A 20,762-nucleotide genomic window follows, 5' to 3' on the forward strand; every position below is an offset into this window, starting at 1 on the left:
TCCCTGTGCTCCCGGAGAAGCCTGCTTCCCATGTCACACTCCTCAGAAAGTCGCTTCTGCTCAGTTACCTACAGGGAGTGGATTTTTAAATTAAGCTGTCGCAGAAAGGGCAGTCTGATACCCAACTTCTCTGAAGGTAGCACATGAGAAATCTCAGCAAGGTTTCTTTTCTAAAGAAAAGATTGAAGTAGGAGACAAAGATCTGACCTAAACAACAGAGGACTCATCTGTCTCTTCTCACCTGATATCACACCTGAGAGACTTTACTATTACAGGGTTTAAAAGAAAGGGAACTGATTTATAGGCGCAGCTACTGAACAGCTGGAGAATGCAATAATCACACAAAGCAGAATAAAGGGACCCTTCTGCATGCTGCTCTCCGGTGGGAGCACGCCCACAGCCAGCAAACAGGGCCCTGCCGCAAAGACAAGGCACACTCACAACAAGGACACCCGATTTGCACCAGCAGGGAGATCAAGCAGGGGACTGAAGGCCTAATCCTGGTAGATTGCCTCGGTAACACCGCGGCCGTGCACCACCAGCTTGCGGTGCTACCGGACCCGTGCTGATGCAGCCGCGGGGCACAACAAAGCTGCGAGGCGGTAACAGCTCAAGCCTCGAGCAACCGCATCTCTGCAAACGCGGCAGAGCACGGGCTTTGCTCTCCCTCCCTGGACGCCCTGCACCACGCTCCCCCATCACAGAGAGCTCTTAGCACAAGAGGCAATCCGTCTTTCAAAAGCCCCAGGTCCTTTCTTAGGTGTAGGAGAACTATCGTGCAACGGCTTCCTAAAGGTACGCTTGCAGCTTGCACAACAAGTCAAACAGATTTGGAGTAACAGCCCTTTCCCAATTACCCAAGTGTTACAGAAACATTTAGGGTGTTTCATAAAAATCCCAGGAATGTTGTGTACAGAAATCCTGTTTCGCTGCCTTCTTACCTAACTGCCCTTTGATGACAGGTCGCTACGGTTCAAAACATAGAACAGCATCGACCAGTCCCACAGAAACTCTGCTTTGTTCACACCGTGCTCCCTCAAACAACCACCAAGGAAAGGGGCAGCAGCACACTTCTGCAACTTGCAGATAATAGTCTTTTACTTTAAGAAAATATTGAAGTAAATTAGGCTGTCTAAAGCCTCAGTTTCAGTAATTTCATTACTTACGTTATTTAAATAAGCAGGTAAATCATGGTTAGTTTTCACTGTTTCAGAGGTAATTTCCCTCCCCTGCCTTCACCTAAACACCGTCTGATGAAGAATGCTGTCAAATTGTAAAATCCCATCCACCTCTCGCTCTGCCATCAACCTAATCTGACGCTTGGTATTTAACAGTAACAACAGCAACAATAGTCATTGGACTTCTACTAACAGCTATTTTCTGATGTTTCCATAGTTATTTGGAAAGCAGTTTGGTTGAAGAGCCTCCTGTCAGCCCAACCTGATTTTTAGCCATCCTTATCTGGAAAGTAATGCTCCATCACAACACCCTCTACAAGGCAAGCCACAATGGCTCAATTGCCAACCAGAAAGGCTTAAGACGACACATTTTACTTTGGGTTTGACGTGGGCTGGAGCCGTACAGCCAGCTACTGTGGCCAGCTTGAGGCACACCAGCACACAAAGTCACAGTGGCACAACTGCATGCAAACCCGAGCCCTGACAGTCAGCCAGGTTGCCAAATGCAATTCAGGTTCACCCAGCTATGGTCAACAGAAAACAATTATTACATCCACCTTGTTTGACTGATGTCAAAACCACTGTGTAGATAATCAGACACAATTAAAGGTATTTATTTGTACATATAATATTGCTTCCAAAAGAGGAAAAAACAAGACACAAAAGCTGACATTTAAGTTTAGAAGCTGAAGCAATTTCTGAGGTGTAGGCTGCTCACAGGTTTTTGCCCTTTGTTTATTGCCTCGCCTCTTCCCTAAGTGCTAATAGAAACTTCAAAGTGAAAATAAAGCCCTTAGCTATTAAGAACTTAACAGGCTCATTTTAAAAATGCAGGCAAAGCACAGCAATTTACAACTCCTTTGCTACTCTGGACTCGGGCATCTCTCAAAAAGCAGGTTGTGAAGTCCAGTGACTGCACCAGAGTCATCTGGATTTGCCAGTAAGTACTTAATGACTGTTCAATATGTGGATAATCAGCATGCCACCCCAACACGTGAAGGTCATTTACACTGCTACCCATGCACAGTAAAACCTATATTAAAACACACTTCAAAAGACTTGTCTTAGTTATGAGTTTCACATTTTTGTGTACAAAAACTATGGTAATAAATTATTATGATTCTAGGTCACTCAGTACAGGTCTTTAGAAGCAGCTCTACTATACAATAAACCTATTTTTTAACAAGGTCATCAGTAAGAAAACCAACTTCACAAAACACAAGCAAGTGTTCACCCACTGTTGTAAGAAAGGCTTAAGTCACCACATTTGTGCCAAAACAAAAAAAAAACTGTGAAGGGTCAAAGGCAGAAGAGAATCTCAGTCATGAAGAAACTTTTTCAGGGGATGTCCCAATAAAAAACCCCCAATGAATCACTGCTTATATACTAAGATAAGGTGCAATTCCAAAAACATCAAGATATTTTTAGATCATCCATCATTTCCTTAAATAATTGTATTTTTTCAGAGCTCTTTCTGAACTATTGTTGCCAGATTTCAAAACTCATTTAAGTCAAGGATGGGGCAACTTTGTAGTTACTTTGATGGGAATACCATTACAATTGGGGTTTTTTGTTATTTCAGAAGCATCTGAGAAGGTATTTAAGGAACAGACGTTTTTCACACTTTTGAATTTGGTTGAAAAATGTTTGCCATTTGTCTGTCAAATACAGACTTGATTTATCTTTCATGCTTCAGTAATCTTGAGAAAGGCACCTACACTTCAGAGATGTAGGGTTTTGATGGATGAGCCATGGCAGACGTCGCTGAAGCAGTTCAAGACGGCACTGCCAACAGGTAACTGCTCCACGCTTCTACTGAAGGCAGCCAGCAGAAAGGAATGGGCATTTTTGCTTCAGCTCTTCCAGCCTCACCTGATACCTTAGCTCTAGACACTTCTACTACCAAGTTAAAGCATTACACTAGGGTTTGCACCGAAGGGATGGAGACCCATCTTCTCTACCATTACACCAAATAAAAGTTACTGACTGACCTCCTGCACTGTTGGCTGGATTTCAAAGTTGGTTTCATTGGTGTTAATGAGGAACCACTCAACTTTGATATCTTCTCCTTTGTCTTTCACACAGAGCTGAAGCTGTGGATAGGAAAGCAGTTATTGGAGAGTGTTCTGGTGTCCTGCAAAGAAATTGTAGGTCAAGCTCCGCACTAAGGCTCACCAAAGGAAGAATGATACCAGTTTCTGAGTAAGTAAATTCAAAGTGACCATCTAAGAAGGCAGAAGTTACTTAAGCTTTGGGAGTGCATGCCACTCAAAAAAGTGTATTGTTGTTCTATACATCCGAGTAGTCTAGCCAACGTGTTATTCATCCACAGTCTCCTAAAGAGGCGGCTTAATTTATGAATTTATCACTTGCCCCAGAGAGAAACTGTAATACTATTAAACATTCCACTGGAGTTAACATGAGTTTGTATGCATTTTGCAAACAGGAGGTTCAGCTCAGCTGTAGGATCAGACGTAGCAAAAGGAAAAAGAGAGAGAACAACACCTAACACTTTACCTGCAAGTGAAGTGGAGACAGTTTCACGCTGTATGACTGACCTTCCGCAGCTGCTGGCGAAGTATGTGAGACAGTGACAACAAATTTAACGGAATCTCCCACGACATTACAAGAAACCACCTAAAGAAATGAAAGGGGGCAGGGGGGGAGACAAGGGAAGGGAAAAACAATTTAGTCTTCAGAAGAAGGTTTGGTGAAGGCAAGAAAGGAACTAAGGAAAGGAAGGACTTTAAGCTACCAGAATTACGCTGAATTCCATAGGTGGGAGATTTCTAAGCAATTTCATTAACATCCCTACCTCTTTCTGTACATTCACTTCTAAAAACCATAGTTCATTCATTTCTGGACGCAGAATTTAATACCTGGAAATTATGGTATTTTCCAAAATTCCTTTTGCATAGTTATCCAATACAAAAATAACTCCTCACCTGACAAAGACTCCTTTGTGTTTCATGTATCTATCCATTAAAAGCTCAAAGATCACAGTTTTGCATCAGGGAGACAAAGAAGTTTGTTCTTCTTTCTCTTCTGCTCTGAACTAAGCAGCCTACCATAAGACAGCTGGTTTTACCAAACAAGATTTGTTTTAGTGGCATCCTACAAACGTGAAACTTCAGCATAACCCTACTGGTGCAGAAGAGAATTTTGTCTGTGTAATTCCAGTTCCCAGTGGGGTGGGGAGGGGCAGGACCCTTCAAAAGTTTATTCAAGTCTTTGACCAAACCAAGAAAGGTCCTAAAATTTGGTGACAAAGCTAAATATCTGGGACTAGTTTGTTTGCCACTTGACTGTAACAGACTTCACTGAGTACACTCCCTCACTTTTATGAGCAGTAATTTAACTTGTTATCACACTGAGTTTACAAACACAGCATGGTTTTTCCTCCCTCTCCCCTGCAAACCGACGGAGGTGCCAGAGCTGCCGTGCAAAATTCCCGGAGTGTGCCAAAAGCGCCTGGCAGCACAGGAAAGCCCCAGGTACCCAAGTCAGAAATCACTCATTACATCAGAGAGAGAAGCTCACTTTGCAAACAGCTCTGCTGACTGAAGACAGCTGCTTGTCACTGTCCCTCTGTGGTTACTGTCCCCACAGCTCCCCCGTTGGAAAGGATAGCTGAGCCCTCCTTAGGCTGACTCAGGCAAAGTTAACCAGGTTAGTGCAATGTGCAGACAAATAATTTGCTGTGAGATTTGTTTGACGGAAACTCTGCATGTATGCTATTAAATTATGTTTGCGCACTTATTGCTTCACTTATAGGCACTGGAATTGAAGCTGAAGGCTTTAAACTGAATCATGTACCTTCTGGAAGATGCTTATCAGTCTCTCCTTAAATATATTTCATCTCCCTGGGCTCTATACCATACATTTTAAGAAGGACCAGAGCATTATCAAGGGCTTCAGAGCACATCCATTAAGGTAGAGACTTAATTACAAAGGAGGGGGGAGGGGGTGGACATGACAAATAAAAATCCCAACCACACCCACAAGCAACAACATTTGCCTTTTCAGGTTTGTCTTCCACAAATTATAGTTTAGAAGTGGACAAATCAGTTTCCCTCACCTCTCCCCTTCCCCAAAGTCTAAATTTCTTCAGAAGTGATTTCTGACCCTTAATCCCACATAATCAACGTGAACACCCACTATTATGATGTATCATAAAGGATTTTTAAGCATTTTTAATAGCTAACAAGACTGAAGAGCCTAACTGCTTATTTTACTTGAGTTGAAACACAGAATCGCTCCTTTCATTCACAAGGATTGTGAATTGGCATGGTGGCTCTTTAAAGACTTTAAAGACCTCTGCCTTCTTTTTCAAGGGCAGAGGAGGGAAAAGGACAGGTCTGATGCAAAAGCTGCTGACACTTGCACGTCCTAAATGCAGTGGTTTATCATCCATGCACATTTCGTCCACACATGCATAGGAAGTTCAGTGCATTCAGAACAAGTTGGACTTGCTGCACCTATGATGCGGAGCCATTTGTCTGGAATTTCTGGATGTCTAAGAGCCAACGTTGCCAGGTATGCTGTTGATTACTGCTTAAAAAAAGTGTGGCAGGAATGTTGGTAGATGAGTTAATGTGCCACTTTTTTCTTAATCGTGTTTACTTCTAAGTAAAGGATGGAAACAGACACTGCAGGTGGTGGAACTTTCACTCTTCTTTCTACACCTTGTCAAGAGATGCTAAATCTGTTTTTTTATATTTGTACCTTTAGTTTAGGAGCCCAAACCAGCACGGTTTAGGCTTTTAGTCTCCTTGATCAATTTATTTTCTGGCAAAGACATCTATCAAGTCTTACTCCCCTTCTCCCTTCACTTTTAATAAAATAACTGTGGTCTTCAGGTTCAGAGGTCTGCTAATTTTTAATCCCATCAGAAAAAGGAGTGGTTCCATGTTTGTTAATGGAAAATAATATGTCTTTATATCAGGCAAATCCCTTTGTTCTGGGAGCAGGATGGATTATGGAGTCAGAAGACTGAGAAAAGTAGAATTCTAGGCTAGAATTTGAAGAGAAAGCAGTTCTGTTTTCATCTAAGATGCTGCCACAAGTGGTAAGAAGTTGATTAAAGAGACCGCAACTGTCGCTTCCCTTTTGAAGTGACATTCCTTTAGAAGTGTAGTGGATAATTTTGATAGACGAGAGCAGAAATATGTAGGCCGTTTTACCCAGAACAGTTACATGAAGAAAAATACTGAAGCTTCCTGTGCTACGCTCCTCTTCCTTCATGACCCCATCCAACTGGCTTCCTCAAATTCATTTTCTCTGCACAGATGAAGAGCAGGAGAAGGGAGGGTCAGGCAAAGCAGCCCTTTCTAGTCAACAGGGGTGAGAAAGAGGAAGGATAGATGTTCACAAGAAACTGGACTGATGGGAAGGGAGTTGCTCTTCAACTTCATTTACCTTCCTAATCTCTCTCCCACCCCTCCTTATGAGGGACATCCCCAGTCATCAACACCTTGTGATTTAGAGTCTAGAAAACCTGTCATTTTTATAACAAACTGCTCTTTAAAAATTAAGCCCTTGCACCACCACACAGCAGCTGTAGCCAGCTAATTCTGGACTCCCAGAGGGGTCACACCCCAGCCCTCTCATTACCTTCCATCTGGACAAGCAAGACCTCCTAAATTAGCAGAAATAGGGTGAGGTGAAGTAGCAGCACTAAGAACCCAGGTCTCTTCTACCAGCAGGACGAAGGTATTTCCTCCCTCCAGCACCTCCGTAGCTCTGGCCTCCTCCAGCACAAGCACCCCGTCACCAGCCAAGGCCTCTCCACGCACTTTGGGCATCTCCCATGGAAAGGGTTTCCAGCCCTTCCTCAGGGGCCTTCACGGGCAAGGCTGTGTCCCCGCTCCCCCTCAGCCCTCTGCCACCCCTCCCCACGCTCCGCTGACTCCTGGCACCTGATCAGGGTCATTCCTGCTGCCTCCTCAACACCCTCCAGCCTCCCTCCTCAGTCGCCGCCGTCCCTGAACCCACTAGCCCACCACGGGGGTGAGCCGCTGACGCGTGGCCTTTTCGTTGCTCTTCCCTCCCCTCTCCACGGGCGGCAGGAGGTTCCCTCCCGTGGCCAAGGGAGGGCGAAGGGCTGTGACTTCAGGGGGAAATTCCGACAGCCCTGCTGGAGAAGCTCTTCTTCACCTCACCCAGGCCCCAACCGCATCACGTGCCTGTGGAAAACCCTCAGCATTACAGGCCTTGATTGCTTTTTCTCTGGAAGGAAATCAGTTTTACGGCACTTGGTATTTATTTCCAGAAAAAGCAGGTTACCTGAGGTTACTCAGTCGTATGTAAGTAATACAAATCTTTAACATTTTCGCAAGAAAACGAGTATGCACCGTCAGGCAGCCACACAGCGAAAGCTGCGTTGATCTCAGCTGTAGGGATCAGTATGCCATTAGGTTTAGGACCCCCACGATTTCCCATATTTGGAGTACTACTCTGAGAAGGAGAAGGCTCTTTTTTTGGCATGGAAAACTTATCTTGCCAATGGCCACACAGACAGTTTGTGCGCTCAGCTTAAAACCTCACCATAAGAAAATTTTCCAGGCAGAAACTTCTGCCTTTTGATAGTCATAACACTCAGCTGTCCAGAAGAAGAATTACATGACCTTCCCTGGTTACCGGAGCCTATTCATTAACTTCTTGAGGGGGTTTCTCTAGCTTCTTCACCATTCCCTCATTACCCAAGCAGTTTACCAAGTGACACAGACAAACTGAAGGAGAGAAGACAAATGCAATGTTTAACCCAGGCACAGCTAGGGGCGGATCTTTAGAAGCCAGTATCAAAGAGAATTTGCCTGCAAATATAATGAGACAACCCCAGACCAGTTTTCCAAAACAATGGTAAACACCAGGGTGAAGGCAGGGTGAGTGGTGGAATGAGTGCAGGGGAGAGAGAGTTACCATGTCAGCAACAGAAACAAAGCAGAAACTGATAAAACATGTGATTTTATCCACTCCTTTGAGACCGACAGACATACAGATTCAAAAAAAGTGGAAAAAAGGGGAGGGGGGATAAAACAAACAAGCGGGAAGTACAAGGAGACAGGACAGGAAGAATTTTCAATCCGCCTATCAAGTTAAGTGAGTATCAAATGATGCGAGGACAGGAAGCAGTACTTACATTTAAGAAAGGGGAAAATAAATAAATACCAGAAACAGACTTGCTAGCTTGGCTTCACTAACACGCAAGTCTTTACAAATCATTAGCAAGACAGCATAGCTGAAGACATGGAGACCACCAGAAAACAATAAAACACAGGAGCGGTTTGCCAGTCTGTGCTATAGTAGCTTGGAGAGAGATTCAGTTGCAGAGACACAGGCACATTGTGCCATTAGGGTCCGAAGGCATCCCTGAGCCCTGCACTCACGATATCATTCATGATATGTTTACTGACAGCAAGCACCATGGAAGAAAAGTAAATACATTAAGGATAAAGGATTATACTAGTACAGAAACTAAAAAACAAGAAAAAAAGAAAAAAGCTGCATGGGCCATGATTCCACTTAGGCTTGTAAAAAAAACCTAGTCATTAAAGCAGCAAAGCTCCAGGACAGCTTTTCAAGCAAAACAAGGAGTTAAAAGACAACAGGAACTGCACATGATGGTCAGGGCTGTTCACCCCACCAAAAATAATCAGAAATAAACACATGTACGTAACTAGGAGTGATCCCAGTTAGTACCGTAATCGTGACAACAAGAAACCAGTCTTTCCCGGAGCAGAAAGCAGCCTTTGCTGCACAATGTCTCTACCTGCTTCAGAGCAAGTGGAACTGGAAGCCCCAATGCCCCAGTGCGGCACAAACACAGGCTGCCGGCTCGCAGCAGGGTGGCTGCAAACAAAGTGATACCAAGATGAAACTACGACAGCTGTGTGGGTGAATAAGGCTTCTTTGGGCATGCTGCACAGATCATCAGAAAACAGGACCTTTACAAGCCTGCAAAACAGCCCTCCCTTCTCTCCACCTTCTCCCTCAGCAAGATTCATCACAGAAAAATTAACATGAAGCTTTCACATTTGCTGTTGCCTGCTGTGATCCAAGACAGTCATTCCTTGTATAGCAATTCATTATCACTCATTAAAGGAATGGCACTCTGAGGGCATTTTACCCCTATCTATTTAAGCATGAAGCAGGGAAAGAAGGGAGACTTCTGTTGTAGCCTGCTCCATCCAAACCGTCTGTGCCAAGTCCCCAACAAGGGAATCATCTTTTTTTGTTGCCTTTTTTGTTGTTGTTGTGAAGTTCAAAGCCTCTGGAAATAGACTGAAGTAATGGAAAGGTTGGCAGAATTAGCTAAGAATATCCCTAATGTTTACTTTATTAAAACAAAACAACCAACACCACACAAGGAAAACAGGCCACCTCATTCTATATATTTAGGCTCTGGCCCAAAATTGGAGTGAAGGCGATGCATAAAAAGAGGCTTTGTCAAGAAGCAGTGTGGTGTAACCTTCAGCCACAGAGCAGCTCTGTCCCTATCACAATGGCTTTGGCCAAGCTGACAACCAGCAGCTTCCCCAACCACGTCTGCAGCACTGCACTGTGGAGCATACACCAGTTTTACAACTTTCAGCTTCTTCAAGACAAGGACAGTACATATATATCTAAGGACTGCACGTGTCGGTGTAAGTCCTGGTCATAAACAGGGCTGTCAGCACTAATATAATAATTACAGTTTGGCTGGCAATCCCATATTGTTTTGGAGCAAGACTTCCCAGGCAGGAGGCTCGCTCCCAGCACCAGGCAGACTCATCACCTGGCTGTGCTCCATGGCCCAGCATTCAAGAGGACAGAGAACCATCAACCACAAAAGACATACCACAGGGCTCTATCAGCATACAGCTGCATTAAAGTATTACACATCCCATGTTTACTGCTATTTTGATCTCTCATCCTCAATCGTCCACTTTGATGACCGCAACCTCTCTGATGCAAGGTCAAATCCACATGTGAAACAACGTGCAATAAATCAAGCCCTGACTGCTGAACCAAGGCACCTATATGCTCTTGTCATACAGACCACAAGTAAAGCAGCATGTTGAACCAGTTGCAGGAAAACAGTCTTGTGCCAGCGCTTGCCTCAGGCAAGTGCAGAGCTCTGCGGGATGCTACAACACTGATAAACATGCAGCACTTGGTCACAAACTACATTCAGAGCCAGTCACACCAGCAGTGAGTTACAAACAGGTATCCTAAGTTTGAGTTTGGATAAGCTGCAGAGAGAGATTTCAATTTCATATGCAAAGATTAAGAGTTTGAAGAGCAAGGGGGGAAAAGAAAACACCACAAAACCCCTCCCTTTGGACTCTTGGTATTAGCAGTGGAATATGTAAGAGAGATAATCACCATATGAGAAAACTCCTGAGGTGTTTACAGAAAGGTATGTATTTAAGGAAGGAGGGAAAGTAACTACCAGAGTGCCACTCTAAGGTTATTACACACTGAAATCCAAATAAATATACAGGTTGTACCTTAACTGAAGGAGTAAGGATAATTCAGCGAAATTTTTCCAGCAGCTGTGCACAAGACTACAGAAATGGGTTTTGGGACAGTTCGGAACAACCCAGTTTACATAAGGAAACCTGTTTTAATCCAATACATTTTTAAATGTGCTTATATTAGGTTTAAGCTGCTGCAAAACCACATTAGGTTGCTGGCTGCAGTATAACAGCTCGATTAACATACTGAAATGGCTCAACCCAAGGTCAGACAAGGACCAGAAACTGCGCAAGAGAGGGTGCTGGACTGCAAAGCCACAGGTAGAGGAGAGCAAGAGAACAGCCCTACAGCAGTGAGCAGTTCCCTGGGCTTAGGCTGCCACAAAGCCCGCACTTGCTGCCTTCTGCTGCCCAAGCTTAACCACAGCAGGTTCAGGTGCCCACAGGGCACCGCAGGCACTAAATCACCTCGCTGCTACAGCAGTCAGAATCTACAGTTAAGCAAGACAGAAGTTAACTGAGGACTGCAGCAGAGATATTCCCAGTGGTACAACATGACTTCAGGGAAATCCAGAACTCCAGCATTGTGCCTTGGTTCTGGTACACAGGCGAGATGAAAGCAGGTTTTAGCCTTGAGACGCTGCTCTCATCGTGGTCCAGCCAGAGGCACAGTACTCTGAGCACACAGCTGGCCCCACACACCCCTGCTGAACTCTGACACTGGCCAAGGGCAACCAGCAGACCCAAACCTGCCCACCTCCCGGCCACCTCCCATGCCAACATATTTGCAGCCCTGCCTGCCTTCCAGCAACATTTTAGACACTGCACTGCAAGACACCTGTTTTTTGTGCTGTTAGTTGCTAGCTTTTATTTGTAGCAGATGTCCCTCGGTTGCTGGCTTCACACATTATACAGCACACCACTTTTAGACCGAGCAGTCCCCTCTCCTTACAATTTCCCATTGTGGTGTCTTCCAGTGGCACAGAGTAACACTAGTGCCAATTCTACAGCCCTACCAACTCCAGTCTCTCCAGCCCCACTGCTGGGGCAGGGACCACTGGTAGGGGGGAAACAAACAAACAAAACAAAAAAAAAGAAAAAAGGGAAAAAAAAAAAGAGAGAGAACACTTGCACAAACAACTTTACGTGTTGGCAATCCCCAGCTGCCACCAATCAGGGTGTGCCTACAAGTGTATCAGGCAGATAAGCATGCATAATTTTCAAAGGAATCATAGTAGAGCTGCTTAACATCTAAATCAGACAAGCAAACCAAAATAACAAAGCAAAACTGGAAGAAAAGCATTAGGCTAATTTGATGCAGGTGCCTAAAGCTGAGCACCAGTTCAGATGTGACTAGTAGTTACAGTCACTAGGATGAAAATGCAGAAGCTATCATTGCTAATAAGCATACATACTTTTTTTTTTTCCTTTTAATGCATTTTTACCCTGTTCTAAGAGCCACATTCTGCCTTAATTTAATTTTACATGCACTAAACTACTTCCCAGTATGTGGGGTGGGGGCAGGAGAGGAAGAAATAGACAATTCGCTCCTCACTGAATACAGGATTCTGTAGAGTCAGGACTTCACCCTCAGGACTTTGTACCTGTTCCACTGATCCTTACCCAGCTCCGACTTATGAAGCAAACCTGTAATCAGCCACACAAACAGCAAGAGGCAGACAAAGATGTTTTCCTGTCCCAGAGGAGAAGTGTCCCTTTCCTTCTTCATGAAGAAGTCCCCACCCCACACTTCAGCAATAGGATGGGGAACCATCGTACCGAATGTGGGGGTGGGAGGAAGAGGGCTGCTGTACGAGTTCATTGAAGGCATACCTATAAACTTGGCATAACCCTGGTTATTGTTCATTTGGTAGAAGCCCTGGAGCACATTCTGCTCATGACTTGCAAAAGAAGTGAATCAATGCAAAGACAGGTTCGTTAGAGAGGCAGCCTCCTACCAGCCTTGACAAACTTAGGTCAAGGGTACAGAAGTATTGACAAATAAAAACTCCCGCTGATGCTAGTAAGAAAAGTTTACGTTTCCTGCCCAAAAGTACACTGAAACAAAACTGAAATTTACCTTCTCTTGAGCTGACTTTACAACACTAACAACTTGTTTAACTGCTAGCTCAAGTGGTTCTGGTGGGTCATCTTCCTCAAATGTAAGCAACTGTGAATCCTAAGAAAGAAGAAAAAAAGAAGCATCATTAGGTGATGAACCCATCGCTTGGACACGAGTGATAAAAATGCACTGCCAGTGAAGTTCCTGGAAGAACCAGAGACAGAATTGCACATGTATGTCAAAACTTTTATGTATTAATTGCACGACACCTCACTACATGATATAGGGTAGAGCCCAAAAACCTATACTTAGGACATAACTACGGGCCTAATCATAACTCATCTTTCTCTGCAGCAGAGCATCAAGGTACACAGCACAGTGCAGAGCGAAGCCCATGAAGAGTGACAGAGTTCAGTGAAACTGCTCTTCTCAAGTAAGGATTAGTCAGTGCTGTAGTTTTAAAACGCACTTTTGGTTTGGCCTAGTAATATGGCTGCACTAGGCTATGCCAAAACTAAGAAAGCCCAAGTATCAACTTGCAGAGGTGAGGAAAGAAGCCTTCCCCTGCCCAATCCTTCCTCATGTGTGATGGCAGGCAGCGATGACAGCTACTCAGTCTTCACATAGCAAGAAAAAGACAGCGTATACCTGTTTTGGCAGTGAGGTCATACTTTCAGAGGCATCAGCACTCGCATTCTCCACCTGCTACCCACACCGAGCGGTCAGCACCGCTTCCCTCGTCACCCGAGGTTGTTTTGCACGCAGGAATGTCGTTAGCTGTGTGCTGCTGGCATTGTTTTGGGAGCCTGACAGCAGGAGCAACGGCACGCTGCAGTGCCAGGCAGTGAACTCATGGCAAGAGATGGCTCCAGCGGCTTGCCCGGGGAGGGAGGATGCATGTGCCCCTGTCAAAGTGGCTTTGGTCTCTGGTCTGGGTCGGGAAGCTGATGCTTGTTTCTAGTTACTTTCAGTTCCTGGCACCTGTGCCCAAGCTGTCTGGGCTCTCCTCTTCCACAAACACGAGGCAAACCTTTGTTTCTTAGCACAATCCATGCTTTTCTCAACTGCACCATGCAATTTGAAAGGGCAGGCGAAGTATTTTCTTTCTGCTGCCCTAACTTACGGTGATGTCTGGAAAGTGTTAAAGTGCTTTCCTTATCTTTCGCACACACCCGTTGCCCCGCTCTTCCTTCTCCCGCAGCCTGCCCTCTGACATGTAAGAAGAAAGCATGCTGGGGCCGCAGGGAAAGGAACCTCCTAGACCTAGGGAGAGGGCTGCGCACAAAGAGACCTGGGTATGTGCCACTTTCTAGATAGCTTAGCCTCAGCGTTTCCCACTGACATGGCAAGGGTTCAGTCCTCAGGACCCGTCAATTAGGTTGCCACGGCCTCGCCTAACCTCCTTGCCTCTTAGACCCGGGCATACCATCACAAACCAACGAGCAGGATGCCACGCTGTGCCCTTCGCAAGAAGGGTAGGATGGGAAGGGAAGGGGTGCCGCGTTTTGTGCGTCTTATCTGACCTGGGTTAAAATCCAACCGACCAAAACCAGAGAAGCCCACCGTCCCGCGGGTGTCCAGAGGACACCAGCCCTCAGTGTTACACCGACACGCACACGGGTTCAGCATGGCCTGAGACAACACGAACGAAGGAAGCCCAGCTCCGGGAGTTATTTGCCGAAGGACCGGCCCCGTGTCGGCGCCCAGGCCAGGAAGTTTTTCCATTGTTTCCTCCTCCCCGCACCCGAACTATGTCCTCGGCAGCCCAAGCCCCTGCCGGGGCGGCGGGGGTCACGGCATTCCTCCCCGTCCTTCCCTGCTCCCACGCGTGCGCCCGCTCCGTGCCTCCGGCCAGCTCCCTCCTGCAAATTCCTGCCAAGCAGCCACCAGACATATCTGGTGCGTATATACATAAGCAAACATACACACACGCAGATACACATGCACACGCACACCGGCAGGCGCTGCCAGCGCCGTGCTGGCCGCACCCCGATGTATCTCTGGAGCGAGTCCCGGTGTCCCCACAGCCGCCCCTCGCCGGGAGAGCCCCCGCCGCCACAGGAGCGCACTCCGCCCTTCGCCCGCCCGGGCGGGACGGCCGGCAGGCCCCGGCCCCGGCCCGGCGGGCGCGGGGGAAGCTCCGCGGCCGGGCCCTGCGGCGGGGCGGCGCCCCCCCCGCCGCTTCCCCTCCCGCCCGCCGCCCCTCACCTGCGTCCCCGGCACTCACCGCCCGCGCCGCCGCCTCGGCGCGGAGCGCCGCCACCCAGGCCCGCCGCCACTGCCGCCGCCAGCTGCCCAACGACAGCGCCCAGGCCAGCACCGAGCCGCCCTCCTCCAGCAGCTCGTCCCGCCGCGGCGACGGGGGCGGCGGGAGCAGCAGCGGCGGCGGAGGCGGCCGCCGGCCCCGCCGCAGGGCCAGCAGCGCATACTGCACCAGGTAGACGGCCAGAGTGGCCAGCGCCGCCACGAAGAGGGCGACCAGCGCGCACCAGCGCAGCTCGGCCAGCCCGCCCGCCAGCCACGCCATGGCTGACCATAATGGGAGCCGCGCTACCGGCCCCCACCAAGGCGCGCTCGGCGGCGGCGGGGCCGGGCGGCGGCAGCCGCAGCCCGCGCAGGGCCCGAGCCGGGAGCGGCGGCGAGGCGTCCGGCCAGCTGCCCGGGGACGCGCCGCGCCGCACCGCCCGCCCACGGCGCAGTCAACCGCCGGGCCCGCCCCTGCCGGCGGGGCGGCGAGGGGAAGCCCGGCCCCGGCCCCGCGCTGCCGGCGTGGGCGGCGGCGGGGGCCGGCCGGCGGCGGGCGGCGCTCGGCCCTTGGCTCCCCCGGCGCCCCGCAGCACCGCGGGTGAGGGGCGCCCGGTGCGGCGGCGGCTGCAGCGGGAGGGAGCGGGGCTGGGGGCGGGTGCCCGGGGCCGGCGGGCTGCGGCCGGGACGGCGGCGGCCGGGCGGGTTCGCGTGTGCCCTGAGCCGGCGCTTCTCGGAGAAGCCGTCTGCCGTGTCGGGCGGTGCCGTGGGCAGCGTGGGGCGAGAAGGGGCTGCCGAGGGTGGGCAAAAAGGGGGAGTTCAGTAGGGACAGCGGGACAGGAGAGGCGTTCGGCGGCCCGGGATGGACACGGGTGTCAAACTAGTCGGGTTTGTTGGTTTTCGTACAACAAAGGGTTTCCCCTTATATCGGTGTTATTTAGTGATGTCGTTTGCACACCGAGCAACAGCTGCAAATGAAAAATCATGTGAACAGCCCCTCACGTCTTCGCACACAATGGATAAACGCGTTCGTGCCTGCTTGTGGGCAGTGGGAGCCAGGGTTTTTTTCCCCCAAAAAAGAAAGATCATACAATCTTTGTGTTCAAGAGGGTGAGGCATACTCAGCTGGTTAACGTCAGAATTACAAGCCCAGTGGATAGCATTGCCACCCTGTGCCTCAGTAGCAAGTGACCGTTTCATGAAGGCACCCCTTCACGTAACGGGGTAACACTTGCGGGTCTGTGATCGGCCTTCCTGCTCACCCCTTCTCAGCACTGCAGGAACACCTAAGGAGATGACGAGACATTTTATTTTTCCCTCTGCTTCCTATCAAAGGGCGAACGCAAGCTTCCCTTTTCTTCCTGGTGCCTCAGCATCTTCTCTGCCGAGGATGTCAAACTCACCGGAAGGAGGAAAAAACCAATTCTGTGTTTCATTGTGATCTGCGTCCTGGAGTGTAAATTCAGAACTAAGTACTTTCTGCAAACCATGCTGAATGACTGTTGTTATCAGTAGGAGGTTTGCAATAAAGGGGAGGAAATTATCTTTGGATAGTAAATAAAAGTTTCATAATTCTTTATTTCTGTCACATTAATTTTTAGTAAGTTCTTGTTTGGTTTTCAGAGTGCTACCTTATCAGCTCATCGCTATTTGTGTCCTCATTTTTCTTCTGCTTTTCTTTGCCTGCTCTGTTTCTTTCCTAGTGACTTTCTTTACCCGTGGCAGCTCCCAGCTGATGAACCTCACTTGTGTTTTTTGCCCAATCCATGCGCTAAAACCACCAGTGATTATGTCATTGAGGTTGGTAGTGAAATGTCATTGTAAGTTCTTACTCCGCTCAGGTTTAGGGTGTTGCCACTGTAGCCTTAAAGGCTTTTGAATATCTCCAAGGACTCCACAACTTCTCTGGGCAACCTGTTCCAGTGCTTGGTCACCCTCACAGTGAAAAAGTGTTTTTCCTCATGTTCAGAGGGAACCCCCAGTGTTTCAGTCTGTGCCCATTGCGTCTTGTTCTGTCACTTGGGCACCACTGCAAAGAGCCTGGCTCCATCTTCTTCGCACCCTCCCTTCAGATATTTACATACACTGATAAGATCCCCTCAAGCCTTCTCTAGCCTTTCCGCCCCGCCAGTTCTCTCAGCCTTTCCTCATATGAGAGATGCTCCAGCCCCTTAATCTTCTTAGTGGCCTTTCACTAGACTCTACCCAGTGGAGAGGCAGCACTGCAGGTGTGGCCTCACCATCGCTGAGTAGAGGGGAAGGATCACCTCCCTCAGCCTGCTGGCAACACTCCTCCTAATGCAGTCCAGGATGCCATTAGCCGCCTTTGCTGTAAGGGCATGTTGTTGGCTCATGTTCAATGTGCTGTTCACCAGGACCCCCAGGTCCTTTCCGCAAAGCTGCTTTCCAGCTGGTCGGCCCCCAGCATGTACTGGTGCCTGGAGTTGTTCCTCCCCGGGTGCAGGACCTTGCACTTCCCCATCCTGAACTTCGCAAGGTTCGTGTCGGCCCATTTCTCCAGCCTGTCAAGGTCCCTCTGGATGGCAGCACGACCCTCTGGTGTACCAGCCACTCCTCCCGGTTTCGGGTCATCTGCAAACTTGCCAAGGGTACAGCCTGCCCCATCATCCAGATCATTAATGAAGCTGTTGAACAGGGCTGAACACAGTATTGGCCCCTGGGGTACACCACAAGTTACAGGCCTCCAACAGGCCTCCTTTGTGCCATTGATCACCACCCTCCAGGTCCGGCTGTTCAACCAGTTTTCAAGCCACCTCGTTGTCTGCTCATCCAGCCCATACTTCATCAGCTTCTCTATGAGGATCTTATGGGATACAGCGTCAAAAATCTAGGTAGACAATGTCCACTGCTCTCCCCTCGTCTACCAAGCCAGTAGTTTGATCATGGAAGTTTATCAAGTTGCTCAGGCATGACTTCCCCTTGGTGAATCCATGCTGACTGCTCCCGATGACTTTCTTGTTGTTCATGTGTCTGGAAATGTTCATGTGTCTGCTCCATCACCTTCTCAGGGATCAAGGGCAGGCTGACTGGTCTGTAGGTCCTGGCGTCCTCCATCCTGCCTTTCTTGAAGTTAGGAGTGGTGTTTGCTTTCCTCCAGTCCTTGGGCACTTCTCCCAGTCACCATGATCATTCAAAGATGATCAAGAGTGGCTTTCCACTGACATCTTCTAGCTCCCTCAGCACTTGTGGGTGCTTCCCTTCAGGGCCCATGGACGTACATATGTCCAGTGTGCTTAAGTATTCCCTGACCTGATCTTCCTCCACCGTGGGTACATCTTCTTTGCTACAGACTTTCACCTTGGTCTCTGGGGCCTGGGATTCCTGAAGGGCTGTTACATCTACATTTAATACAGTATTTGAGAATATGGGAGCTAGGCCTCTGGGAGGAGGAACAGGTTGCTGCCTGAGAAGCAATTTGATCATTTTGTGTTGTAAATACATTGTCCTATACATCGCACCTATAAGCTGCAAACTTGTCAGGGCCAGAACATGGTTTTATCTGCTGTAGGTAGTTTACTGTACAGACATAAGAAGAATGGGCTACTCAGAGGTCAAAGTATTTGCCCAGGACACAGGGAAATCCTGCACTCCATTCACTGACCAGCTGCCTTCTGCCTGTCTGACTCCAGGCAGGTGATTTAGAGTACACCTGCATGATACCAAGGAGCAAGCTGCTGAGATCTCCACAACCAGAGCCATATTGCTATGTTAGCACAGCTCCGTACATAGGTTAATTGACCCTGCTGAGAGAACAGATTGATTAGCCGGGCTGCTTTTAAGATCCAAACCAGTATCTTTGCTGGACCAGCTTGTCTGCAGATAGCTCAGGGATTTCAAATACAGCACTGCCTTGTGGCAGACAAACCTGCCCTTAGCTTGTCCCATGTTTCAGTTCCCCACTTATGCCACATAGACAGTTTTCTTTAACTAGCAGGAATTTTGTGAGTCTAATTAGTGAACATGAAATGACAAGAATAAAAGAATACATTGAGATATTAAGAACAGTTTTCCTTTACAGAACTTTATCAGCTATCTTGTTACTAGAAATATTTTACATTTTTACTTTTGAAGTATAGCAAAAATATGTCACAGCTAATATTTAATTATTTTCCTTTTTTGTGCACCTGTGAACTTGGAATAGCCCTCTCTGAACATTCAGGATGTTACCCATCAAAGCATAGCTCTGGGGATGCGATTAGTCAAGTAATTAGTTGTTCATAATTCCATGTACTTTGAAGCTGGGAACTGTGCTTCTAACTTGCTCCTAGGTTCTGCTATGTGCTGTATTTCTAGTGAGGAACTTCTGTATGTCCCAAATCCCAGCTTTTCTTTTAATTAGCAAGTATATATCTCTGTCAATTGTGGTTGCAAGGCAAGTTTAAAAAATGTAAAGCAAGTAAGATTGATACACGGTTGATTTTACAAGGGTTCTGGAACAAGAGAGTTATAAATGCATCGTTCATCATGGTTACCTCACATGTCCCGTTTTGATCCTTTGAAGTATGAATTTTGTCAACCATTTTACTCTGTGTTGGAAAGGCAAGAAGAAAACTGTACACCTGTACCTGTAGCTTACTCTGACCTAGTCTAAGCTAGAATGTTTTGCTGGTAGTGCTACCCTAGGCACATGAACAACAAAGAAAGATCTCGCCCATTAACTAGTGCTGCCAGGTTCATCATACACCTGTTCAGAGATGCTCTTTTTCATCTTGCAGACAGAATGTGGGCAGAATTTTAGGAGCTTGACTGTTTGAGCTTTCCACATTTGTTGCAGGTGGGTGGAACGGTGGCTTGGACTTGGCACAGGCAAATGTGTATGCCAGGGTGGGACACAGCAGGGTGTGCACTCAGACCTAGCACCCAGAAAGTGCAAGATCTGAGACTACCCTGAGTCCCATGTTATAGACATAAGCAAAGGGAGCAGGATGAGATCATAGTTATTTAATCAATTTCATTTTTAAAGCTGTGAGCAGAACAATGACAAAAAAAAGCATAGTAGGTTCAATCACTGCAATTAAATGATCACTTATATAATTACAATGCACAGAGATAAAATCAATCCAAACCTCTCCCACTAATTCTCTGCCTCTGAGCTCCAGAGTATTTTTTACAGACATGAAAGAAAGAGAAGGTTCATAAGAGGCCATACGTGCAGTCTAACATGAATTCTGAAACAAGTGCTTTGTCAGGACAGTATAATAGTGTTAAGAGATGCTTGGTTTGGCAAAACTGCGCTTTGGCCAGCAGAGCTTTTTCCAGCATCTCTGTGTGATGCCACCTTTACCTGTGAGGTGGCTATAACCATGTCTTCATTATGAGATTTAGCTAGTGTAACAGTCAGCCTGAGGTGATAGCACCGCACACTCTTCATTGACAGCTCTGCCAGCAGAAATAGACCCATTAATCTTCACACACGACATGTGACACCTCAGCATGTTACTTCTCATGGAAGAGGGGACCATTTCCCCTTTCACATGTAGCATCTCAGCCTCTCTCCCACTCTTTTACCAGCTGTGCCAGAGGCAGGTAACAGGCATGTCCTTCTATCTGCTGACTGTGGCAAGTTTGCTCAGGAGTTGTGGGGCAAGGAGAGGCACAATGCTAAAGCCAGAAGATGAGCTCCTCCATTTGGTCCTGCCCTAATGTGTACTCTCCAGCCTGTTTTCTGTAGCCCCTTTCTAGGTGAGATTCAGCACGTGTGACCCATCTTGTCTCATGTGACTCGACATACCAGAAATGTTGTCCCCTGCTTTGTGACAGCTGTCTGAGAGTGATGGGTGTGCGAAGAGCTGGAACCAG

General features: G+C 47.6%; 1 protein-coding gene and 1 long non-coding RNA gene across 6 annotated transcripts in view; one reads left to right on the forward strand and one right to left on the reverse strand.

Moving 5' to 3' along the window:
- C2CD2 (C2 calcium dependent domain containing 2) overlaps positions 1–15,371 on the reverse strand; it is a 41,287-nt gene extending 25,916 nt beyond the window's left edge. For 2 of the 5 annotated variants that reach the window (XM_030020949.2, XM_030020950.2), the window contains exons 1-4: positions 14,926–15,371; positions 12,717–12,815; positions 3,696–3,815; positions 3,170–3,271 (exon numbers count right to left, since the gene is read on the reverse strand). In XM_030020949.2, coding sequence (XP_029876809.1) covers positions 3,170–3,271; positions 3,696–3,815; positions 12,717–12,815; positions 14,926–15,225 — 621 coding nt within the window. In that variant the 5' untranslated portion in view covers positions 15,226–15,371. Of the gene's footprint in view, positions 1–3,169; positions 3,272–3,695; positions 3,816–12,716; positions 12,816–13,266; positions 13,939–14,925 lie in introns of those variants that run through there. The other 3 variants (XM_030020948.2, XM_041124907.1, XM_041124908.1) reach the window with 3 other exon arrangements.
- LOC121233435 lies at positions 14,086–16,519 on the forward strand. The gene is made up of 2 exons (XR_005932849.1): positions 14,086–14,173; positions 16,278–16,519. It is a non-coding gene; the product is annotated as an uncharacterized LOC121233435 (long non-coding RNA).
- The last annotated feature ends 4,243 nt before the right edge of the window (positions 16,520–20,762 follow it).

Source organism: Aquila chrysaetos, chromosome 7 (assembly GCF_900496995.4).
Source record: "Aquila chrysaetos chrysaetos chromosome 7, bAquChr1.4, whole genome shotgun sequence".
NCBI classification, from domain to species: domain Eukaryota; kingdom Metazoa; phylum Chordata; class Aves; order Accipitriformes; family Accipitridae; genus Aquila; species Aquila chrysaetos.